Below are 26,717 nucleotides of genomic sequence, written 5' to 3'. Positions count from 1 at the left end.
ATCACAATGAGCTAACAACTCATACCTATTAGGATGCCTACTATCAAGAACACACAAAAAATATCAAGTGTTGACGAGAGTGAGGAGAAATCGGAACCCGCATGCACTGGTGACAACACTGTGTGACCAGGATGTAATAATGTAACCAATGTGGAAACCAGTATAACAGTGCCTCAGAAATATTAAAAGTAGAACTACTATATGATCAAGCAATTCCACTTCTGGGTATATAGCCACAAGAATTAAAAGCAGGGTCTCAAAGAGATATTTGCACACCCATGTTCATAACACCACTACCCACGACAGCTAAGAAGTAGAAACAATCCACATGTCCATCAATGGATAATAGATAAACAAAATATGGTATATATACACAAGAAAATATTATTCAGCCTTAAAAAGGAAAATAATCATGTCACACACTTGACATATGACATGTCAACATGGATGAACCCTGGGACATTATGTTAAATTAAATATGCCAGTCACAAAAATACAGATACCATATGACTGCACTTATATGAGCTATCTAAGGCAGTCAAATTGACAGAAACAGAAAGTAGAATGCTGGTGACCAAAGGCTGAAGAGGGGGAAAGGGGAGTTGTTGTTTAATGGATATAGTTTTAGTTTTGCCTGATGAAAGTTCCTCAACAATGTGAATATACTACTGAACTGCATACTTAAAAACTGTTAAGATGGTGAATTATTGTCTATGATATATTAAATGTCACTACATACGCCTTACTTTTTTTAAACAGCTACATAATACTCAATTACATGGATTTAGCACAATTTATTTACAGTCTTCTACTGATGGGCATTTAAGTTATTTAAATCTTACCACTATTACAAAAGATGCAACAACTAATAAATTTGTACATACATCCATTGCACACTAGTTCTAAGAATTCAACTTACAGAAACACTTGCAAAGAAGTTGAATAAGGAATACACACACTTTACAATTCAATAGATACTACTAAGTTTTTCTCAAAAAAATATTTATAGTAAATTTATACTCTCATTAAGAGTATGAGTTCTCACTCTGGAAAGAAAACTAAGGAAGAAGCATATAGCACGGCTAGAAACAAACAAAAAAATTAATTTGTCTTTTTACACTAGAACAGCATTTCTGCTGCTTCCAAAATTATGGTAGACTGAAACTGACATTTTAAGTGAAATAGAAATAGAAAATGCTTACCTGAAGTTTCTCTACTAGAAGGGTTTGCTGGTGTCTGATTTTCTGTCACCTTTTCTGTTACTGTAAGTGATGGGGTACTTGGATCAACTTGTTTTTTGAGGGGAGTGCTCTGACAGTGAATTTCCTGCAAAAAGCAAATGAAAATGTAAATTTTATTTCTCAAAACTATAAATCTTGTCTTTTTACATGTTATTAAATGAAACAAATAAGAGTCATTGTTAGAAATAAACTTCCTCAGAACAAAACAGAAAATGAATGTTGAGAAGGTCCAGCCATGTTTAGAACACTAGTTCATACTCCTGATAATTCACAGTACATAATTTTTTTTAGAGACCACTAGGCAATGGAGGAGCCTGGTAGGCTGCAGTCCATGGGTTCGCTAGGAGTTGGACACGACTGAGCGACTTCACTTTTACTTTTCACTTTCCTGCATTGGAAAAGGAAATGGCAACCCACTCCAGTGTTCTTGCCTGGAGAATCCCAGGGACGGGGGAGCCTGGTGGGCTGCCGTCTATGGGGTCGCACAGAGTCAGACATGACTGAAGTGACTTAGCAGCAGCAGCAGGCAAGAGAGAATGAAAATTCACATCAGAGTTCAGCTTTAGATAAACCAATTCAAGTGAAAGGCAAATAAGAGGAAAAAATAACTAAGTCTCCTCAAGAAGAACAAAACAAATACAAGCTAAAACTATATACTTCCACATCCCTTTTCAGCCACCATATCTTTGCTCCCTGCCCTTTAGAGACAAACTTCTGGGACTGCCTATACTAATGGACTCTACTCTTCACCCACTACCTGCCTCCTACCCTCACCACTTCACCAAAAGGTTCTGCCAAGTCACAACAAGCTCCTTACTGTGATCTCGGTTCAGTCCACATTTACAACAAACACGTGACAATACTGACCACTCCTTCCTTCTGAAAGGCTCCTTCTTCCCTTGACTTTAGTTACATCACACTCAACTGCTTTCTCTTCCCATCACTTAGGTTGCTTTTTCTATGGGTACCACAGATGAATTCTGAAGTGGGAAGACCCTTGAACTCTCCCAATACTGTGTTCAGAATTTTCTTTAAATGCATATGTACAACTATCTAGGGAAGGAGTCCACAGATTTTTTAGGAATCATTTAACACAAAAACTTTAAAGATCTGTTGCTCTGTATTTTCTAGAGAAAGAAAAGGAAAACCATGAGACTGTAACATACTGGCAACCAAGTGAAGAAGGTGCTTCAGACAAAAGGGAGTGATTCACAAAGTCAACTGCTGCTAACAGGTCAAGTTAAACACTAGAAAAGTGATTCTGAAGATCATTGGTGAATTTGATAAAGGTAGTGGTGAGAGCATGAGTGGAGAGATCAAGAAAGAAGAAGAGAAAAACTGCAAGATACAATAGAGATACTCCTTTGGAAGAGTCTAGATGAAAAGGAGGCAAAGAAAGGGAAGAGAAGGGAGATTTAAAGAGTTGCTTTTGTTATGATCATGGCATCTTGGCCCCACCACTTCATGGGAAATTTAAATGCAGAAAAAATGGAATTAGTGGCAGATTTTATTTCTGTGGGCTCTAAAATCACTGTGGACGGTGACTGCAGCCATGAAATTAAAAGACGTTTGCTCCTTGGAAGAAAAACTATGACAAACCTAGACAGAATATTAAAAAGCAGAGATATTACTTTTCCGACAAAGGTCTGTCTAGTCAAAGTAATGGTTTTTCCAGCTTGCTCCTTGAAGAAAAACTATGACAAACCTAGACAGCATATTAAAAAGCAGAGACATTACTTTTCCGACAAAGGTCCGTCGAGTCAAAGTGATGGTTTTTCCAGCTTGCTCCTTGAAGAAAAACTATGACAAACCTAGACAGCATATTAAAAAGCAGAGACATCTTTTTGCCAACAAAGGTCCATATAGTCAAAGCTATGGTTTTTCCAGTAGCCATGTACAGATGTGAGAGCTGGACGATAAAGAAGGCTGAGCGTAGAAGAACCGATGCTTTCGAACTATGGTGCTGTAATAAGACTCTCAAGAGTCCCTTGGAAAGCAAGAAGATCAAACCAGTCAATCCTAAAGGAAATCAACTCTGAATATTCTTTAGAAGGACTGATGCTGAAGCTCCAATATTATGGCCACCTGATGCAAAGAGCTGATTCATTGGAAAAGACCCTGATGCTGGGAAAGACTGAGCACAGGAGAAGGGGGCAATAGAGGATGAGATGATTGGATGACATCACTGACTCAATGGACGACTGAACAACAAATGCTAGTGGGAAGGATTAGCCCATTCATTTCTTCCTCCTAAAGGAAATCAGTCCTGAATATTCATTGGAAGGACTGATGCTGAAGCTGAAACTTTGGCCACCTGATGTGAAGAACTGACTCATTTGAAAAGACCCTGATGCTGGGAAAGATTGAAGGCAGAAGGAGAAGGGGACAACAGAGGATGAGATGGTTGGATGGCATCACCGACTCAATAGACATGAGTTTGAGTAAGCTCCAGTTGTCGATGGACAGGGAAGCCTTGTGTGCTGCAGTCCATGGGGTTGCAGAGTCGGGCATGACTGAGCGACTGCACTGAACTGAACTTCCTCCAAAGACAAATTTACTGAGTTCCTACTATGAGCCAAGGCCTAAGAACACAGATAGAAAAGAATGTGGCTCTCATACAGTGCTGGAAAGCAAAGTTAAAACACTTACAGGAAAATAAATATTCTAGTGAGGTAAAAACAGGATGGCATGGACCCAAACAAGGAGGGAGGGGAACTGGGGAAAGGACCAAGTAAAAATTTCCAAAGGTAATTAAAGTTTGACCTATTCTTAATGAAGCAGCTCATCACAGAGATACTTCACCCAGGGGGACTAGCAAAGCAAAGACAAACAGATCTGAAAACATGGGCACACTCAAGAAACTGCAAATAGTCTGCATGACAGGGCTGAAGCACACATGCAGAGGAGCAGTGAAGAGAAGTCAGGTTTCTGAATGATTCTAGCTATCAAATACAGCACTTTAGACACTCTTCTGATGACGGCTATGGGAAGCTCTCCAGGATTTTAAGCAAAGGAATACATGCTTATCTGCCTCTTGGAAATATTTTTCTGGCAGCAGTGGGTTAGCAGTGGACTGGAGACTAGCCAGACTAAAAGCAAGATGCTCATGCGAGGGTAAAGGCAATGGCAGAGGAAAATACAGAGGTCAAGGCAGCTTGGCAACATATTTAGAAAACGTATCACTGGATGTGTGTGTATTTATGCATAATATGTGCTAGAGGCCAGTGGGAAGAAAGACACTAACAAAAGGAAGGAGCCAAGGAAGAACTACCGGATTGTTTTAGATGAGGAAGTATACAGTAAAGCCCTAAGTGAAGACAGAGACTATCTGGGGAAGATACTCCAGCAAAGAAAGCTCTTCCAGTCAACCAAAGCTCGACTAGAGTTCAAGAGAGAGGTGAGGGCAGCGCAGCCAAGCATCATCAGCATTTCTGTGATTGGCTGAAGCTAGATATGAGGATGGGAAAGAGATGTTCCAGGACAAGTGAGAAAAAAAAAAAAAAAAAGAGATCAGAACTTTGGGAAGCATGATTTGTTAAGCAAGGGAACTGGTAAAAAAATAAAATCAAATAGATCCTTCTCAAAGAATATGGTTAAATGTATTATTCTATTTCTACTGGTATCCATGTTAAATGTAATTCTATTATTTTTAGCTTAAAAATGTAACCTAACACAGGGAAAGTAAGATGTACAACTTCCAGTTACAAAATAAATGGGTTACAGGGATGAAATGTACAGCACGGGGAATATAGTCAATAATAAAGTAATACCTTTGTATGGTGACAAAGAGTAACTAGACTTAACAAAATGACCATTTTGTAATCTATAGAAATAATGAATCACTATATTGTGTGGGAACTAGCATAGTACTGTCGGTCAATTATACTTCAAAAACCAAACAAATTCATAGGGAAAAAGATCAGCTTTGTGGTTACCAGAGGAGGTGGGAGGGAGATGTGGAATTAGATGAAGGTGGTCAAAAGGTACAAACTTCCAGTTATAAGACAAATGAGTACTAGAGGTATAATGTACAACATGATTAACATAATTAACACTACTGTTAAATTAAATATGAAAGAGTAAATCCTAAGAGTTCACATCACAAGGAAAATATGTTTTATTTCCTTCTTTAATTTTATATCTGAGATGATGGAGAGTCACTAAATTTATTGGGGTCATCATTTCATAATGTCAGTCATTATGCTGTATACCTTAAACTTATACAGTGCTGTATATCAATCATATTTAATAAAATTACAAGTAATATATACGCATATTTATCTCCTAACATAGTATTTTTGTACACAATAGGCATGTAGATGAAATAGAAGAGAGTTTAACACAGTAGGAATTTTGCTGAAGGCTTATCCATGAAATTATACTATGAGAAGTAGTATGGGTAAGAGGCTTCCCAGGTGGCACTGATGGTAAAGAACCTGCCTGCCAATGCAGGAGACATAAGAGATGTGGGTTCAATCCCTGGGTCAGGAAAATCCCCTGGAGGAGGGCATGGCAACCCACTCCAATATTCTTGCCTGGAGAATCCCATGGACAGAGGAGCCTGGTGGGCTACGGTTCACAGGCTCAAAAAGAGTCGGATATGACTGAAGCGACTTAGCACGTAGAACAATATAAGCAAAAAGAAATCTGGGAGGCATTTGGTGACTAAAACGATTACAGGTAGTATAAATGTATGATATTTGAGGAGAGATATATAATCATTACTGATAAAAGTAGATTCTGAGAAACATTTGAAAATCAACATCTAAATAGAATGTCAAAAGGAATCTGAAATCAGTTGAAGGTGAGAATACTTTTTAAATTTGATTTTAAGTAGGTCATCATAAACATGGTTAGAAGTTCCATTAAATGGCAAAATATCACAAGAGAAAAGCCAAGTTGGTATGAACATTTAAAGAGTTTATGAATGGAAAGCAGCATAGTTAATCAGAACAAGAAACTGTATAGAGAACTATTTTACAATACAGAACTACAAGTTAAATCCCAGTTCTTGTTTATGTTACCTGTTTGGTTTCTAGTTGTTTGCTTTTTGAGTTTTCGCCTTTTTCTGCACTCCATAAATTGCCCTTGTCAAATCGGCTACGAAGACATGCTAGTTCTTTTTGACGTTCCTAAAACCATCAAAATCTTTATTTTACACAAGAGCCAAAAGTACGTTTAATAATATCCAAATACTACTAACTTTGCTTCTCATTTTTTTTCTCTTCATTTTTAAGATTAAAAAATTCATAATATACATGGAATATAAGACAACAACACTTTTAATTTGAAATAAGTGATACAGAGAATCAAGATGCTATTCATCTCAGTCATAAAGACTGGCATCAGAATTTGACATCTAGGTCCTATGCTGAGGCTACGTAATGAATAATGTTAAACACAGTAAGATATACCTGCTTGAGTTGCTGTGCTAGGTGAGTAGTAGATGAAGACGCGTTTTGCCTGAATAATCTTTCTTGTATGGCCTTTGTATTTGGCGTGATAATGGGAGTCCTATGGGGTGTACTACGAGCTGGACTTTCTTTGCTATGTTCTTGACAACGCTCTCCAAAGCGTTCCAGAAAAGGCTTAATTCCTGATCCTCCTAAAGAAAATACACACATTTTAGAGGCTACTTAGAATAAATAACAATTATGATTTCTATGGGAAATGTTCTAAATCCAGTTCAGCTCCAAAATGCTTTTATTCTACTAGGAATATTCATTCAGAAAGAAAACAGTAGGAAAATAGTTCAAAAAACTTAAAAATACTTTTTTTAACCATACTATTTAGTTCTATATCCCAAAATTTGCTTTATAGGATTTAATACTTTAAAAAACACAAAAAAAATTTTAAAAGGTAGAGTGAGAGGACAGAGGGGATTAGAAAACCCTTAAACTACTTAGTCAGAACCTAAATAATTGGAAATTGACTGTATGTGCATTAATGATATGCCCTAAACACCAAGTGGAGAAGGCAATGGCACCCCACTCCAGTACTCTTGCCTGGAAAATCCCACGGACGGCGGAGTCTGGTAGGCTGCAGTCCATGGGGTCACTGGGAGTCGGACACGACTGAGCGACTTTACTTTTACTTTTCACTTCCATGCATTGGAGAAGGAAATGGCAACCCACTCCAGTGTTCTTGCCTGGAGAATCCCAGGGATGGGGGAGCCTGGTGGGCTGCAGTCTATGGGGTCGCACAGAGTCGGACACGACTGAAGCGACTTAGCAGCAGCAAACACCAAGTATCCTGGCCATGATAACTCAATTACTAATATCTCTACAGTCCAATTTATTTTATTTTATTTTAGGAAGTATAACATGAAAATCCAGTGATTAAATCCTTTTTAAAAAATGATAATTAAGGATAATTTAGTTTATCAAAGTATGTCTTGATTTCACCAAGTCTTAGTACTTATTTTAAATAGTATGAAATACATTTAAAATACAAGTGGACTATGTATCACTTCCACTACAACAATGCTAGGGTTGTACTACATAAAAGGAGGTGGTAAACATTTTCCCATAGGTAGCCCAAGAGTAAATATTCTGGGCTCTGCAGGCCATATGGCCATCGCACATTCCACAACTACTCAATCCTGCACGGAAGCATGAAAGCAGCCACAGACAGTAAATGGGTGTGGCTGTGTTCCAATAAAACTTTATTTGCAAAAACAAGTAAAAGGCAGAATTTGACCCATGATAGCAGTGAAAGAACAAGTCCTAACCAACGAATGCATCAGCAGAGACTTCCCAAGAATACTTCTTATTTATGTCATTCTTATCTATGCCATAAGTCTTTAGGATACTGGGAGTCATAGTCTAATTTCACATGGGGATTTTGCTATTGTTTCTCATTTCAGCTCATCTGGAAACTGACTGCTAGATTCTACTTATCCTGTAACTAATGGATTCCCCACTCTTATCTCTGTATGACTTCTCTTTTATGATGAACTATTGTTTCTGGAGATACTATATTTTTAAGAAGTTAAAATTGAGAATTAATACAAAAAGCAGTTCTAATGAAAAAGAATATAGCCGTAAGTAAACTATATTACCATATATTTGAGAGATAATTTTTAGTCCTGTGTTTCTCAATCAGGTGGGGGTATACCAGAAGTATACACAAGATAAATATGAACTTCCTGGAGCATCAATTTACTATAGGAAAACTGAATTTTCCTATGTATATATTCACGTACAGTATACACACATATAAATTTAATGAGAGTGGAGTCATCTGTATACATATTCTCTTCCCTTTGCTACTAGGGATGTGTCATAGTGCAGTTTGAGACACACTGCTCTGCACACTTGGTTATAAGAATGTTTCTGCATTATATCCTTAAAATGTGATTTTTAGGTATAGAAGAAAGTATCTAGCATGGTCATTCGAGAAAAAAAAAATGCTTAAACTGTTAAAATGTAACAAGTTAAACTCTTTGACCAGTAACTGGGCTAATCTACAATAACAAATATTCATTCGCTCAATTAAAGTTGACTTTGAAGAAATCTCACTGATGCATTCAGGCATTTGCCCTGGTAAACCAACACTATAATATTCACAACTGGATTTTTAAAATGCTAAGAACAGACACCCTGAAAACAGTCAGCAGTACTTTAGATTTTTTCAAAATATGTAACCTGGTGTTGCAGATTTGTCCTTAGGTTGAGACCACAGACAAATTTCTCTGTTTAATTCTTCCTTGGGCCGAACTGTACGGGATACAGCTGACTTCTCAACTGGTTTTGATACTTCTGTTTTCAGAGGACTAACAGAGGTTTTTTGAAGTAGTTCAGGATTTTGGACCTTACAATTTTTAGCACTGGTGATGGATGTTGTAGAAGATTTCACTGGGGAAGAAGTAGCTTTCTGAAACATGATAACAGGGTAAATAACAACACAATAGTTAAAGATATTTCTACAACAAAATAATTCAAATCCTATATTCTTGATAGCCTTTTTGTACACTCATGTAAACAAGTTTCTTGCTCTCTAATAGATCAAATTAATTTGAAAGGTTTGAAAAAAATTAACTTAGAAAATGTGATTATTCAAATTATGTAGTTTAGTCTACATAATATTCTGATGGGTAATTTAGTACAAGGGAGAGGGTTACTCACTATTTTAAAAAACAATTTCTTTTGTATCATCATACTAGTACCCTTATGAATATTAACTGTATTGGCCAAATACATATATATTTGTATTTTAATTAAATCATGTATCATGTACTTAAAGGCGAATTATAAGTACTACTTACTATGTGTGAAGTACCATACTAAGTGCTTTATGAACATTATCTCATTTAATCCTCCCACAACCTTTTCTTTCCCATTTTACAAATGGAAAAATAGTCTCACAAGATTAAGTAACTTCTCCAAAGCCACACTTCTAATTTTGTGGCAGGGCTGGGATTGAATGCAGGTGTCATTCTAAAACTGAGCTCTACACTTAAAGATAATGCTCAGAAACACAACATTTTTTTTTTTCGTTTTTGTTTTTTTCATGTTATTTTTAAAAACCATTGAGATAACACATGGGCAGGGTAATCTTTCAAATACTTCAAAAGGGTATCAGTGAAAAAATCATACCCACCCTTGACAACTGCCTTCTGGAGGTAACTACAGCTACTAGCTTTCAGCGATATTTGATGTCTTTCTTGTATTTATACACATACATAGAGCATTTTAATAGAGAAGGTAATTTTCAGGCTCTCGTGATGAGTAAGAAGAGGCTCCATCATTCAAAAGCACATATTTTGGAAGTACATTAAATTTGTATAATTTAGTTGTTAATTGATAACTTGGGTCAGAATATCAAATTTATGATTTTTTACTTTCTATGAAATACTCTAAAAATACATAAACATCCTCTATATATGTTATAAAATACATACCTACAGACAGATATATATATATATATATATATATATATATAACATAGATTATTTCTTATAACAACAAACAAAAAGGTTACCAAATACCAAAATTATATTTACTTACCCCAGGGCTAGAAATCGCAACGTTAATCAAAGATGCACCCACAGCACTTGAGGATGAGGCTTTATTCAAAGAGGCATCGCCATCCCTTTGGGAACAGCATGTAGCTTCCTGCTTAACACTGCTGCTATTGATCCTAGCAGATGCTCCACTTGCAGAGGAAAATTTGGATAAACAAGTGGTACCAGGCTGTTCTTGCACACTGTTTTGCTTTGCAGATGAGGTTTTTACATCATCTTCCCAGGAACAAATAGTTGCAGCAAGGTTGGCCAGTCGGCCCCTTCTCCCAACTGGAGTTGCTGAGGCATCTGAAAGGGATGGTTTGGGAGGGGAGGCAGCCTTTTCCTCTGATGGCATTGCTGAGATGGGTGAGCTTTCAGGTATATCATCTGAAAATGTTTTGAAAGTTAAAGTCCATGAGCTATATGTGTATGTAATAAAGGGATCACTCCAAAAAAAAAAAGCTTTTCTAATACACATGAAACTACCAAACTGCTTAAATTTGACAATATATTTTCAAATCAGATACTTGACCCAAATTAAAAAAGAAATACTTTGTTACTTAGTTTTCCAATCATTTGATAGATTATGAAATCTATAAAACATCATACATTGAGGTTATATTTTTAGGATTAATTAATGATGTTATAACACTGCACAAATTAAGATTACATATTCAACATACTTGTTTTTAGAATGTACTAGGTTAGTGCTATACAATAGAACTTTCTGCAATGATTGAGATGTTCTATATTCATGCCATCTAATACAGTAACAACTAGCCACTGTGGCTAGTGAGCACTTGAATTGCGGTAAGAGCAATAAGAAACTTTATTTCATTTTAATTAATTTAAATTTAAAAAGCGACATATGACTCTTGTTTATGATATTGAATACCATATCCAGTACTATATTGGATATCATACCATATCCAACACCAATAGCACAATATCATATCCAATACCAATACCATACCATATCTAATACCAATAGCACAGGGCTAGACTAATATGTTTTTCTGCACAGTTACTTCATTTGGAAATAAATCTCAAATACGCCAATACTTAACCACAAAAGGTCTGTATGCATAAAGCATATACGGCAAAGCTCATGGCACTTCCTATTCCACAAATTCTGTCAACAGAACAGATAGCCCTCCTACTGTCCAAAGCTTATACATCTGCCTGAATTCTCAATTCTACTCCTCTTAAACCTTCTCAGGGATCTTGCTCCAAATAACCACTTCTTCCTCTCTACAAACTTTGTTTTCTACACATTAATATGCTCAATTCTCTCTCATCTTAAAGCTAAAACCAATCATCCTCTCATCAACATACACCCGCTTTTAGTTACTGTCCCTCTTTCCCTGCACTAAATTCACTCACCACTCAATTCACTTCAATCTGACTTCTGCATACACAGCTGCACTCAAGTTGCTTTTGGTATTTTCACCCAATGCCTACACATTTGGCAGGCCTTGAATTTCCATATGTGACATCATCCTCTACTAGTTCTGCCTTTGCAGCCTATCCTTCATGGTCTCCTTCTAACTACCAACTACCTACATTTGACTATCCCATTTGCACCTCAAATAATATATCTAACGTTGAAACTGCTTCAAACACAGTCCTCTTTATCACGCCTCTTCCTCCCTTTTCCCTTACCATCCACCACCTGGTCATTAGGTCCCACAGATTCTTTCTGCTAAATCTCTCAAATCTAGCCTCTTTACTTTCATGGGCCTTCATCATTATGCCTGAATCACAATATTAATCTTTTAACTGGTCTTCCTGCTTCAAATCTCTGCCCTCTTCAATCTCTCCTCAATTCAGATGCCTAGTGATCTTTCTAAAGCATTTGCCTACCTAAACTCTCAGTACCTCCCCATCACCTTCTGATTAAATTCCAAATGCTATGGACCCTGCTGCTTTCTTTGAATTTTATCTCTTGCTTTTATACTACATGAATGGTATACCAGAATGCCTACTCTTTATACACATACTGTGTTCATGATACCTCTGTGCTGTTTATTAATATATATGTTCTGTTGCTCCTGCCTAGAATATCTCTACTGTCTGAAGCCAGCTGCCCTTCAAAGTCCAGGTTAATTGCCTTTGTCGCCTCCAGAAAAGCTTCCCTGACCACCACCTTCCCTATAATACTTTTTTGCATACCTTTATCATTTTCCTCAGACTATGCACTGTCTTCTAAACAGATGATAGTTTTACTGTCATGCTTTAGAAATGGACTTAATAGACCCCTCACTCTTCTATTCTCTATCAGAAACAACAGCTTCAGATAAATTATACTTTATTATTCCTCAAACCTTTAATTGGCATATGGCCACAGTCTTGAATACCACTCACTAAATCATTCATCACAAACACTTTATTAACAACTTTCAATGCTTAAAATTAAGACGAGCTATGATGCCTTAAGGAGGTTTATTTTCAAGACTGAGGTAGGCATTTGTTAATATTTGCTTTCAAAATATTCAAGATCACTGTTGCAACAGTTTCTCCTAAGAATGCTTAGGGCCTTGATTGTTCTTCTGATCAAGTATTACATCACAACTCTTTTTCTTTTTTCTGAAAGGAAAATCTGCACTCTGCTGCCCATAGATATTTTCTACAAAATAGAATGGGACATCTTTCTATTCGGGCACATTAACTGGCTAGCTTCCTCAGACATACTAAAAGCAGGATGGTTAGCCCCACCCGCTACTAAAATCAATAGGTATAACTGACAGTGTGGAGTATCAGTGGAATACGGGTGTGTAACCCATAGACATCAGGCAGGACATAAAAGTTGAGCCCCAAACTCAAACTCCTAGTGTTTGCATTTTAGCACTGACTGTGGGCAGGTGTCTTAGCCTCTTTGAACTCAGTCTCCTCTCCTACAATATTTGAAAGCCAAAGCTTCCTTGGATAAGGCTTAGTCACCATGGACTGTCCGCTTGCACTGGGCTGGTTCACTTCGGCACTGCTTCTACTGAACTGAGCCAGAAGCCAGCTGTCTGCCTACCCTGAGAAACCTTACACCTTTGCTAGCTCCTACAAAAGTATCTTTAGGACCCAGAGAGGAAAGTTCTCTCAGGTCTTAATGCCAACCATGACTCTGTTTCTTCTGTTCTATAAACATTATCATGTAACTAATAGTGTTTCACCTCTCTGCATCAGCTGCTAGTGAGTTCAGAACCATCTCTAGGAAGTGAGGAGGACCTTAAGGCCTGTATCTAGTAAACTAACTTTACCTTTCACTTTGTTTTTTCTTCTCTTCATATTGATTTTTCTCATTTTTCAAATTTTTAACATAGGTATTTTTGTAAGTCATCCCAAGGCTTCTTTCGTAACAAGGTAGGAGATAAGCTCTCCATCAGATTACGGGCCCATGAAATGCAAAAGTCAGGTTTGCGTTTCCTCCTCCCTGGGTAGAGAAGATCCCCTGGAGGATGGAATGGCAACCCACTTCAGTATTCTTGCCTGAAAGAGACCATGAACAGAGTAGCCTGGTGGGCTACAGTCCATGGGGTCGCAAAAAGTTACACACTACTGAGCATGCACACTCATTTTTGTAAGCCATTCCAAGGCTTTTTTCGCAATAAGGTAAGAGATAAGCTCTCCATCAGATTACGGGCCCATGAAATGCAAGATCAGGTCGCTTCATCTATAGTCTCCAGCACCTTAGCATGATTACATGTTTTGCAGGTACTCGATAAATATTTTTTGAAATTTTCTTTTTCCCCTATGAACAGCATTGCATACCTTAGTCACTCAGGTTTATTCAGTGAATCCATGAAACAGGATTTCTTGAATACAGAACTGAAGGTCAGCAAGGCTGATAATGCCAAGAGTACAGTTTATCCTTTAGTGTTTTCATTGCAAATATAAGATAGTTCCTTTATAAGATCAAGGTTTTGTGAACCAGTCTAAGAACCTCATCTCGTTTACTTCAATGAGAACACACCCGATAAATATATATTGATATATAAACCATTAGCAAGCAATGGATACTCAGGACATAGATCAAAAGCATTTACCTTTCATGTGTTAACTGATACATAAAATTTTTAACCTACCAAGTTGAATTGCACTGAAACAGATTTAAGGACCCCACGGTCCACAAGAGTGCACACCTGTCACATCGTCACTATCCCAACAACGCCGCTGCTCAGCCAGCTTTTGCATTCGTGTTCTGACTGAAGAGGCTGCAGCTGCTCCCAGTCTTGAGTTCGGCCCACTCCTCACACCCAGCAGTGGTGCTGAGGCTGGGGCAGCCAAGGAGTCACTGACACCAGCGGGTGCCTGAGACATCTGTGGCTGAGCCTGAGGGGACACAGGCCTTGGAGAACAAGGTTTTGCAGACGTTGACTCAACTGGCTTTTCATTTTCCACGTCAGAAACTTCTACTTCAGTGTTGTCAGAACAGCGTTTTTTGGATGGTGATGGTTTTGTGCAAGATTTCTCTAGGTTAAAAGGACAAAAAATTAAAAGTTCTGTAATTTTGCATGGCATGAAAAAAACATAGGTACAAATGAATAAAACACTAGTCTCTCTGTTCCTTTAAATGATTTCATTCACAAGAAGAAATATGTAAAATTCTACATTTTTCAGTAACTTGGAAATCTGACATTAGAGATTTATGTTTAAGCAAGCATATAATTTAGCAGTTTAAAAAAACCTGAATGAAAAAATCTTCAAATAACATCCTCAAGATTTATGTATAATGTTCTTTGTGGTCTTCAGACACTAGGAAATAAAAAGTATGCACACAGAATAAGCAAAGCAAATGTCCTAAGGGATTTTAAAGATCATACAGTCCAGTTACCACATTTTTAAATAAGAAAAATCAAGTCCAGAGAAATCGAGTTACCTGCTTAACATGACACACCTGAGCTAAGGGTAAAAACAAGCTTTCTGCTTTTAAAAACAATTTTTCATGAACAGTAAACAAGAGTAGAAGGACACCTGGCTTGAGGTTTAGGAGGCAGAGAACCAAAAGACTGACTGAATTATCTGACCAGTACCAAGCAAATTCATCAAGTCAAGTGTTTAACAACATTTTACATTTTAAACCTCTATGAACACCTATAAAACTAATTAAAAAGTCCTAAAAGAAAAAGGAACTATCCAAACACAAGGAATATAATTTTTACCTATGAATGAGTTCTACTATACCTCCTATAAAACTAATCCTTTAAAAGGTAAGAATGTAAATTCCATTTGAGGTCAGTTTCACTGTCTGTCTAATCAAGTGTTCTTATTCTGGCAGTAACTGAAGTATCATTAGTGGGAAGTCATGATTGCCCTCATAAATATCAATCTAATTAAATAATACATCATGAAACTTTCGATGATGATGGAAAAGGAGAGAAGGAGGCTGTGGGTCAGGGAAAAAACCAGTAAACTACCAGCCTGAGAAAAAAAATGTCTCTTAACTGAAGTATGACTGGTGTTGGTGGCATTTATACTTCTTTAAACTCTCTTTTCATTGGGAGATGATGCTTCCCACATGTTCAGTTTTTCTCACAAAAAGGAAAGTAGCTCTTATAAATCACACACAGATTTTAATTATATGTGTTACTTGGTGGGGGTGGAATGGTGGGTGATATAGGGGAAGAGGATAAAGAGGTTAAAAAGCCTCCAGGTATAAAATAAATAAGCCATGGGATGTAATATACAGCATAAGGAATATCCAATCTTCTGCAACTCACTTAAGGGTATATTTTAAATGAACTAATCTAATCCTTTTTTGGAAGTGTTCCTATTTAACATGCTTCACTATCTGAAAATACAGAATGCTTCAAGTTTACATTTCTTATATGAAACAGTAAATATTTCCATTTAAGCATCAAAATACAGTTCTAACCACTAGTTTTCAAGTACATACTACTCAATATCTGAATGCATAAAGCTGTGCCACAGTGGAAAGATCCTAGACTAGAGCTAGATCTCTGTTTTCCCATGTAATATATACGGTATTCCCTCCCTTCAAAATGTATTAACATACAAAAGAAATTCTCATTCTATGGTTAGCTTACAAAATAGTTGGGAGCCAGCACTATGCCCTCATCTCTTTTGTAATACTGGTTTTGCCCTCTTTAATATTCTTTTTCTATGTGCATTTTAAATGTCTACTAAGGAACATTATCATCTCCAGATTATTCCAAAAGATTAAACCAGCTGACTGATACAGGCTGAGGACGCCAGGATTTAGGAAAGAATAATAAAGTTTCCAGGTGCATTTGAGTTTGTTGCAGGAGTTGTTGTTTGTTTTAGTTGCTATACTGTGTCCAACTCTTTGTGACCCCATGAACTATAGCCTGCAAACTCCTCTGTCCATGGGATTCTCCAGGCAAGAATACTAGAGTAGGTTGCCATTTCCTTTTCCAAGGGATATTCCCAACCTGGGGACTGAACCCACATCTACTGCATTGGCAAAAGGATTCTTTACCACTGAGCCACCAAGGAAGTTCTTCTTGGGGTGGATGGGGGTGTTGGTGGTTAATTTTGTTTCTATTTAATTTCAGTAAATCTGTAGATTAACAACCTATACTTTGTGCCCAGCCTGAGGGACATTGTTCAGCAGACAGAGGATGAAAAGACTCATGATATTTCAAGCATCCGCAGGCAGGCCTGCCTTTTGTTGCCCTGTTTATGTAAGAGGAGTAGAGAAACTCAACACTATGGCCAGTGTAAGTGCTCCACTGCTCCCACAGTATTCTTCCCTTAGAGGTTTTAATGATACTTTTGGAATGAGGAAAATAAAGTTCAACCAGTTAATCTGAAATATTTGTTAGAAATTTTGCTCTCGCCTGATAGGTTCCAGGCCTAATATAATAGGCCTGGAATACAATAAAAGGTTTATCTTTCCCCTGGAGGCTATTCCATTTGTCTCCCAAAGACCTTGGTCTTCTGCAGGAACAATAAAGTGTTTGGCACTTATTTGCATTTTGAAAACTGCAAATTTTACTTTTCCCCACAAAGCCTATTACCTTCGCCATCAGATAGGGGCTGCTGGTTACTTGCTTCCGAAAGTGGCTCCCTGATCCGCTTGGCATGAGTCAGAGACCTTGCTGCTGGGATGGGCCGCTCAGCCATTTTCCTCTGAAGATTCTCTCGTCTGGCACGGGTTCGCTCAAGCAGTTTCTACGATACACCACAGCATTAAAGCATAAGTTTAGTCAAAGGTTCACAAAACTTCAGATGCCTCCTCAAATCACTAACTGTCATCAAACATGTATAATAACAGTTAAATACATTTCAAAAGTCAAATTCTCAGTAATTAATATTCACCAAATGAGCACCGTCATGTCAAAATTTGATTAGATATAATATGACCATTAAAGGGGAAATGAAATGTGTTAAGTTCATTGCATGAGATTTTAAATGGCCACAGATTTTTTTCTGTTTCCCTCAAAAGGTACTGGAATCAGGCTGGCTTTATGATTCACTTTGACTGTTAAAACACGGCAGAAGTGATACTGTGTACGTGACTTCCAATCCCAGGGCTCAAGAGGTCTTGAGGTTTCTGTTCTCACTCTCTTGGAACACTGTCTTCCTGTGAAGAGGCCCCGGTTAAGCCTGCTAGACACATGGCCCAGCTGACAGCCAGCATCAACCACCAGACTTGGGAGGAAGACCATTTTAGACCATCCAGTCCCAGAAATTTCTATATGACTGCAGACTTCTGTATAATCCCAGGGGACACCAGAAGTCCAGCTCAGCAGAGCCCAAATGCTAAGCCACTGAGTCATGGGAAATAACATGGTGGTTGTTTTAATCACTATGGTAGGCAGAATAACAGTTGCCTTAAGTTGTTTATGACCAACCCAGATAGCATATTCAAAAGCAGAGACATTACCTTGCCAACAAAGGTTCGTCTAGTCAAGGTTATGGTTTTTCCTGTGGTCATGTATGGATGTGAGAGTTGGACTGTGAAGAAGCCTGAGCGCCGAAGAATTGATGCTTTTGAACTGTGGTGTTGGAGAAGACTCTTGAGAGTCCCTTGGACTGCAAGGAGATCCAACCAGTCCATTCTGAAGGAGAGCAGCCCTGGGATTTCTTTGGAAGGAATGATGCTAAAGCTGAAACTCCAGTACCTTGGCCACCTCATGCGAAGAGTTGACTCACTGGAGAAGACTCTGATGCTGGGAGGGATTGGGGGCAGGAGGAGAAGGGGACGACAGAGGATGAGATGGCTGGAACGATGGACGTGAGTCTGAGTGAACTCCGGGAGTTGGTGATGGACAGGGAGGCCTGGCATGCTGCAATTCATGGGGTTGCAAAGAGCGACTGATCTGATCTGATCTGAAAGTTGTTTATTATCCTAATCCTGTGAACCTATATGTTACCTTACATGGCAAAAGGGACTTTACTGATGTGATTCAATTAATGACCTTAATGATTATCTTGGATTTTCTGAGTGGGCCCAATGTAATCACAGGGCCTCCTTGGTAGCTCAGCTGGTAAAGAAATCTGCCCTCAAGGCAGGAGACCCCAGGTTGATTCCTGGGTCGGGAAGTTCCCTTGGAGAAGGGATAGGCTACCCACTCCAGTATTCTTGGGCTTCCCTGGTGGCTCAGATGGTAAAGAATCTGCCTGCAATGCGGGAGACCTGGGTTCGATCCCTGGGTTGGGAAGATCCTCTGGAGGAGGCAACCCTCCCTCTCCAGTATTCTTGCCTGGAGAATCCCCATGGACAGAGACGCCTGGCAGGCTACAGTCCATGGGGTTGCAAAGAGTCAGACATGACTGACTGACTAGGCACAATGTAATCGCAACTGTCCTTATGAGGGAGAAGACCAGAAGGTCAGAGTCAGAGAAGATGTGACAAGGGAAGCAGAGGTCAGAATGATGGAACTGGGGGCACTGAAGATGGAGAAAGGGGGTTGCAAGCCAAAAAAAGCAGGGGGCCTCTATCAGCTAAACAAGGCGAGGAAACAGATGTCCCCAAATCCTCAAAAAAAAACACAATCCTGCTAACACCTTGATCTGAACCCAGCAAAACCCAACAGACTTCTGACCTACCAAAGATAACATGTATGACATTAAGCTAGCAAATCTGTAGTAATTTTTTATAGCAGCAAAACTAATACAGCCACTAAGATTTGGGGTGATGGTAAACAGCAAGAGATAACTGACTTAATAGTCCTTTGAAAACATAAGATCCTTCCTAAGAGAAAAATCAACCTAAATATTTTTATGTTTTATTTAATTAAATATCTATATATAATAAAACAGTTTTAAGTTGAATTCTTAGTATTCCATAGAATCATGAATATGACACTTTTCAAACCCCAAAATATGCTCCTATTGAAATCAATGTAGTATAACAAACACAAAACCCTGTAAAACAATTCATTCTCTTTGAACACAACCAGAGAAGGCATGCAAATTACTGGCTGGAGTATACACTGTCCTGCAAACACAGATAAAGTAATTATTGCAGACTAAGGAATTTAATTTAATCTAACCTTTTTAATTGCTTAATTAAGACAGAATAATCATTTTTTAAGTCCCTTTGAATATGAAAAACAAGCATGAGCTTATCTTAGGAATGATCTCTCATTGAAAGAAGTAACACTAAATCTAAATGCTATGTCACTGAAAGAATAATTTATGAGCCAAATGCCTTCCAAAACACAAAACCTTTATCCTTTAAGGTCTTCAACAAACTCAAAAGTGACAGTATTATACAAATTAAATAAAATAAATCATTAATCACAATAAAATATATCATTCCTAAGATACAAAACTAGCTTAAATATGTTCATTTATGGACACACCCACATTCCATTCTGGTCAGTTAGAATACTTATGAGTCAGTATATTTTCAGTTACTATGAGCAATGGGTCAAAAAAAATGAGGTTTTGCAATTCAAATATACACAAAGTGTTCTATTGTTACATTAGATTCAAAAATTTCAAGATTAAAACAAAGTAGATAAGCAAAAAAGTTCCCTAATCTGTAATATAAAACTTATAGATACCAAAGATTTTAATGTAAAAGAAGTGATATATCTAAAATACATAAAGTCAACAGCTACATAAATGTAAGTTACTCTTTCTTATAATAGTATATCAGGAATTTAAGAGTTTTTTTTTTTATTTATAAGGTACATTCCTTCAAATATCACACCTCCTCCTTCAAGGGAAAAAAATTCTGTCAGAAATGGTTTGAGGGATGTGGGGCAGAAATTGCTTAAGGACTATACACTTCAGTTATTTTAGATCCCTTCATGTGGAGTATCTTATTTCCTGATTGTTAGTAATTGCACTGTTTAATTTTTTTTAATGCCTCTATTATTTGAAGGAGGAGGTGTGATATTTGAAGGAAGTGAGTGAAGTGAAGTCGCAAAGAGTCGGACATGACTGAGCGACTTGACTTCACTCACTTCCTTTAAATATCACACCTCCTCCTTCAAATAATAGAGGCATTAAAAAAAATTAAACAGTGCAATTACTAACAATCAGGAAATAAGATACTCCACATGAAGGGATCTAAAAAACTGAAGTGCATAGTCCTTAAGCAATTTCTGCTCCACATCCCTCAAACCATTTCTGACAGAATTTTTTTCTGGGAGATATTACTGATTTCCTACCTTCTTAAACAAAGTAGACTCAATAACAGTTTATTATTTTCAAAATGTTCTAGAAGCATTCCTTCCCTGGTCATCATAAAGAGTTCACTTAATTGTGGAAAATTAAAGAAACTCTATCCAAAACAGTGATAGCATGTTTGTCAATTTACATCACAAGAAAAAAAGGTTTCATATATTTTAACTGTAGCTTTTTCTTTTTTAAAGTTCCTACATGGAAAGTTCTGACTTGACACAACTAGCTGTGGATTTCCTATGCTAACCTGAGGTGACCATCACCATCAGTAGATCTTCAGACTAAAATGCTAATACTGACATTATAAGTAATAAGTTTATGGTTTTAAATCCATCTAACAACAAATACAAAAAGAACTTCCCAGATAGTTCAATGGATAAAGAATCTGCCTGCAATGCAGGAGACACAGGAGACAATGGGTTTGATCCCTAGGTCTGGAAGATCCCCTGGAGAATGAAATGGTAGCCCACTCCAGTATTTCTTGCCTGAAAAACCCCATGGACTGAGGCATCGGATGGGCTACAGCCCATGGGGTCACAAAGAGTCGAATATGGCTGAATGACTAAGCACAGCAAGCAACAAGTACAACAATCACTAGCGCTTAGACAGGACTTCAAGTACTTTCAGTGTCGGCATACACTAACTCATTCCATCTTCAAAGATGATTTGTTGAAATTCTGTTTTTACTACTGTTTTAGAGATGAAAAAATTCAGGTAGGGGTTAAATAACAAGCCATAGGTCACACAGCTAACGAGTAGCAAGGCAAGATCAAGAACCAGGCTCCAGAGTCTGGACTCTTAACTGCTTTGCTAAAAACTATAGCTTGGGAGGCGTTTGGGAAAGGCTGAGGGAGGAGGCTGAGAGGAGGAGGCTGAGGCAGAGAGGAGGAGGTCCAGGCTGAGGGCAGAGGCTGGAAAAGGTTGGGGTTGAGGGAGGAGGCTAAGAGGAAAGGAGGTGGAGCTTGAGGGAGAAGGCTGAAGGGAAGGGGGTCGAGGCTTAGAGGGGAGGTGGGGGGGGGGGGGGGTCCGAGGTCAGGAGGGTCGCCTCGGGAAGCCAGAGGTCACCTTGGTGGGGAATTCTGAAGTCTGATGTGGAGTTTGCGGCGGCCTCCTAGAGGGGAGGCTGAGTCCGAGGCAGGAGGCAGAATCTGGTGAAGAAGATTGCCGGGTGATATGTTCTGCTGAGAATCCTAAGATCTCTCACTACCCCTTTCCTTCCTCATCTTTTCTGTTGAGAGGCCTGCAGGGCTCAGCACCTAGAGGTCACCAAGTCCCCTCCCCCTGTCTCCCAGCGGGCCCTGCGGTTGCTGCTGGGAAATGGGACTCCTGGGTTGGAAGAAGAAGGATGCAACTTGTTAAAACAAACTTTTTCGTTGAACAGAAATCTGTGGAGCAGCAGCTTCTTCTGTTCTAGGTATCATTTAGGGGCTGAGGCCAGGGGTGGTCTTGCCACCTTCCTCTCACTCAGTCTGGAGGAGCATATAGACCATGACAGAAAAATTGCTCTACACTATCAGGTTGGGAGGAAGGACAGCTCAGAGTTTGCTGGGAGCACAGGGAAGTATCTGCCCAGCCTGAGAAGTCAGGCAAGGAGGTGCCATCTCAATTAGGACCTGAAGAGCAAGAGTTATTAACTAGGCCCAGGAAGGATAAAGATAACAAGTTGAGAGGTAAGAGAGAGGCGAGCACCTTCGAAAAAAAAAAAGAAAGAAAGAAAAAAAAAAAACAAAACTATAGCTTGACTAAATCCAATTGTTCTTTTAAAAACTTATCATCAGTAGAACTAAGCAAATTCATATGATCAACATTAACTTTTTAATGCTATTAGCTGATCATAATAATAAACATGTGCCTTAACTGCTAGCTTATCCATAAATCAAGATGGATTCTTTCTTTATCTCTGGTTGGTCCATGAAGAACATCAGGAACACATGGTCCTGTGGACTCTGTCTAAATGCTGATTCAGATTGCAAAATCATGAGACACTTAGGAACAGCTGAACACTGACCATGCTTGACGATTTTAAGGAACTGCTGTTTATTTTTTAGGTGTGATAATAGAAGTATGATTTTTTAAAAAGTCTTTAGTGTTCAGTGATGAATACCTATGTATTTATGTATAAAATTATATGCCTTCTAGAATTTGCTTCCAAATATTTCAGTGAGAGGGATTAGAGGCAGATACAGTAAAACAACATGGCCACGTGTTACTGGGCAATGGATGCATTATACTTGAGATTTCCTACAAGAAAAGAATATTGCTAAAATGTTCTAACAGTTACTGCTTTATTTAATTATTTGTCTGTAAAGCAATTTACACTGAACGGCTCTCTTTCACATCAATTCAGCAGACCGTTATTGGATTGTGCTTGATGTTACAGAAACATCTCTCTGAACAATTTCCTACCTTCACAAAGCTTACATTCTAAGAGAAAACATGTTCAACAGGTACATATAAATGCAAGTGAGATGTGTACTGTGAAAGGTGATGTCCCCTCTGAAGAAGGGGAATCAAACTGTGAGCCGGAGGTCAAAACAAAGTTTGCCTGGCAGAACAGGCGGGAAGACAGAAAGTGAGCCAAACAGCACCAGTGACAACACGGAGGGGAACCACTGCACAACAGCCTTGTCTGAGGAAACAAGAGTTTAGGATGGTTGTCCATGGGGTCACAAAGTCAGACGCGACCGAGCACAGCACAGCCTTTCTCAACAAGAGTTACCAGGAGAATTAATCCTTAAGGCCCTGGCATTAATATAATGAATTAACATCTCCCCTATGCCTACAGAATGGCATGGTTAAGAATCACTTTGGGGAGAAAAAAAATCACTTCTGGGAAAACTGAGAAAAATAGTTTCTCTCAAATAATTTTCTGTGTTCTATGGTTCTGATAAGGAACTCCGGCTGAGAAAGTCATTTTAACTGACTTTCAATTTTCTTTTTCAGACAAGGAACAGTTAGCTTCACTGTACAAAAATGTTATGAATGCTATAATTAAGCACCTAATCTTTGGAACCATTTCAAATAGTTCACTCACTCCCAATTAAGGAAAAGATGTCAAAGCTGTTGATTCCAACAGCAATCGGTCTAACTTCTCAAAATATAAAACACACACACTAAACCACACATATTTCTGAGCTGCACTCTAAAATGAAAAGTTTCTTTCAAATAAAAGTTTCTTTCAACTGAGATTTGTACTAGCTTCAGAATAACATTTTTAAGTAAAATGAAGTGCAATTTTCAGCCAACTTTCAAAATGCTTTGTTTTTGTCAGTTACTTAGAAACATAAAGCTATTGAGAACAGGAAGGGCTAATATTTTAAGGAATCCTATTTTTAGTTGTAACATCATATATCCTTTTTAATTTCAATGTAAGTGAAAAATCCGTGGTGAACCACCAGCTCTATTCCCTAAAGCTAATACAAAAATGTGCTCAGGATTTTTCTGTTAGAATATTTAAGGTTAACAAATTTTTGTGTATCCCTGAGATGATTGAGAATTTGGAAACAAATACTGTTGTGTTTGAATACAAGTAAACTCTAATTGGAGAAGGAAATGGCAACCCACTCCAGTGTTCTTGCCTGGAGAATCCCAGGGACGGGGGAGCCTGGTGGGCTGCCGTCTATGGGGTCACACAGAGTCGGACACGCCTGAAGCGACTTAGCAGCAGCAGCAGCAAATTCTAACTGCTGAAACTTTTAATATCTTAGACCTAACAGAATTGTAACTACATCTCAAAAAATATATATATATTAAGAGAGAGAGTATTAATATTCCCCACTCAAGCTTTTCTATCTAGTGTAGAGAAATTTTTAGACCCACTTTGCAACAACTCAAAAAGTAACAATTTGACACTTGCACAACACCGTAAAAAAAGAGGAACTGTCCGTGAAGAAAAGGTAGTGGACAACTGGCCACACGAAATTCCTGAGTGGGTCAACGTACATTCGAAACAAAAGTCAAAGCTAGACAAATAATCGACACAGTAATGATGTAATTAATATTTAATTTCCAAAGAACAAAAGACGAGTTAAGTCCTGCTCTAATGTTATGCCCCATAAACATACCCAAAACAGGTTTCTTCCTTTTTTTTTTTTAAGTCGTGGGCTGTAACTTTTGACTTGAACATATTCGGCTAGCAATTTTCCTTTCAATTAGTGTCAACCTCAGGTATGAATCTTCTTTGCTAGTTAGGTAAGCAATAGAAACTGAAGAGAACTATTGACTTCATAGGAACGGATGCAACGGTTTCAAGCACAGGCTTATTGTAACACTTTGCTGTCATTTCGTTCACTGCATTCTTAAATGTATGGAGTGGAGAAGGGAATGGCAACTCACTCCAGTATTCTTGCCTGGAAAATTCCATGGACAGACCACAGGGTGGCAAAGAGTCGGACACAACTGAGAGACTATTAAACGCACGGCTCCTTTGCGAGTCACAGGAACCCCGCAAACCGCATTCCATTTCATTTCCAGGCGGCGGCTGCACACACTGCACTGAGTCAGTTGGCCACCGACTCCACCCTGCAATATCCCGGCTTTCACTTCGAAGGGGCTCTGTTTCGTCAGGCCCCCACAGCACCCTTCGAAGACCCAGAATCCACTCCAGAGGGGCGTATAACCGGGGCTGACAGGAGGTCTTTTCACTACTGCTACTGAGGACAGACTCAAAACTTTCCCCGCAGAGCTTTATCTGCAGGATAAGACCAAGAAAACCGCGGACAAACTACTGCCACAGAGAAGAGGGAACCCGCCGCACCCTCCCAGCTCCAAGCTGGACTCTCGCACGCCAACTCTGCGCACGCGCGCGCACGCGCTCTCCGGCCACTGGGCCGGGAGGTTGACAGAAAGTAGGAAGGGAGGGTGGGGGGTGGGAGCCGTCATGGCTGGCTCTGCCCGCAAGTTTTCTCACCTCGGTAAACGGGTCCATCGCCCCGGACTTCGCGTGTCGATTACGAGACGGCCAAAACGGTGGTTCAAATTCAGAAAAAGAAAAGTGAGTGCCGTCTCAGTGTGTCACTTGAAGAAAACAAGAAGGTGGTGGGAACTCCCCCAAGCTCCTCTCCTCTTCCCCACTGCCTCCGAAGTCCGACTCGGCCTGCAGCGGCGGTTCAAATTTGAATTTCAGCGCCCGGACCCGCGCGCATGCGTGGGGGGTGCAGGGGGCAGGGCACGCCTCTCCTGGCCCTGGCGCTAGATCACGTGGCCTCGAGGCTAGATCACGTGGCTGGGAGGTTCCCAAGAGTGGCTTTGCCGGCTTAGTGATAGCCTGGCCCCGGGCCGGCGGGGATGCAGCGGTAGGTGCGGCTCTCCAGTGCATCAACTGCCTCCTGGCTCAAAGCCCCACCCGCAACGCTCGCACACCCCACCCTGTTTAAGCAGATCCCTTCACACTCCTGTGCCTGGGCGTTCCTGCTTTCCTTCATTCCTAAATCTAGGATTAAGGGCCCTTCTGCTTGGAATCCCACTGGACCTTTGAACTTACATAGCTTTATGTTCATATGCTCTCCAGCTCCTGATTCACGCCAAGGTGGACTCAGTCTTGGCCTTCTTGAGGCGCAGGTCTGGTGAGCCCCCAGACACTTGGCACTAATGACCAGTGAGCCGCCTTGGGCACTGGCCTTTATCACTGGGAAAATAAGGTTAACTTTAACAGACCTGTTAATGCTTATACACAAAACTCCTGTTGGCCCTTTTTATTTTAACCCCATCAAACTGCATGCAAAGTTAGAGCTGACAAGCTACCCATTTTGATCCTTTCTTTTACAGGTAAGAGAAGGGAGACACTAACACTTTAAGTAACTGATCCTGGAGAAATGAAAATCCCATTCTCGGCTCATAGTCGACTTTCCACCACT

The 26,717-nt window shown here is 39.1% G+C and overlaps 1 protein-coding gene across 7 annotated transcripts in view; it reads right to left on the bottom strand.

Annotated features, from left to right (window-relative positions):
- ANLN (anillin, actin binding protein) overlaps nt 1–25,997 on the bottom strand; it is a 60,883-nt gene extending 34,886 nt beyond the window's left edge. Inside the window, exons 1-8 of one of the 7 annotated variants that reach the window (XM_070369535.1) lie at nt 25,772–25,997; nt 17,241–17,394; nt 14,382–14,711; nt 10,250–10,635; nt 8,888–9,116; nt 6,656–6,846; nt 6,266–6,373; nt 1,203–1,326 (exon numbers count right to left, since the gene is read on the bottom strand). In XM_070369535.1, coding sequence (XP_070225636.1) covers nt 1,203–1,326; nt 6,266–6,373; nt 6,656–6,846; nt 8,888–9,116; nt 10,250–10,635; nt 14,382–14,711; nt 17,241–17,394; nt 25,772–25,789 — 1,540 coding nt within the window. In that variant the 5' untranslated portion in view covers nt 25,790–25,997. Of the gene's footprint in view, nt 1–1,202; nt 1,327–6,265; nt 6,374–6,655; nt 6,847–8,887; nt 9,117–10,249; nt 10,636–14,381; nt 14,712–17,240; nt 17,395–18,109; nt 18,315–25,771 lie in introns of those variants that run through there. The other 6 variants (XM_005889099.3, XM_070369531.1, XM_070369532.1 and 3 more) reach the window with 6 other exon arrangements.
- Nucleotides 25,998–26,717: the final 720 nt, after the last annotated feature.

This window comes from Bos mutus, chromosome 4 (genome assembly GCF_027580195.1).
Source record: "Bos mutus isolate GX-2022 chromosome 4, NWIPB_WYAK_1.1, whole genome shotgun sequence".
NCBI classification, from domain to species: Eukaryota; Metazoa; Chordata; class Mammalia; order Artiodactyla; family Bovidae; genus Bos; species Bos mutus.
This window is presented reverse-complemented; position numbering and strand designations above follow the sequence as displayed.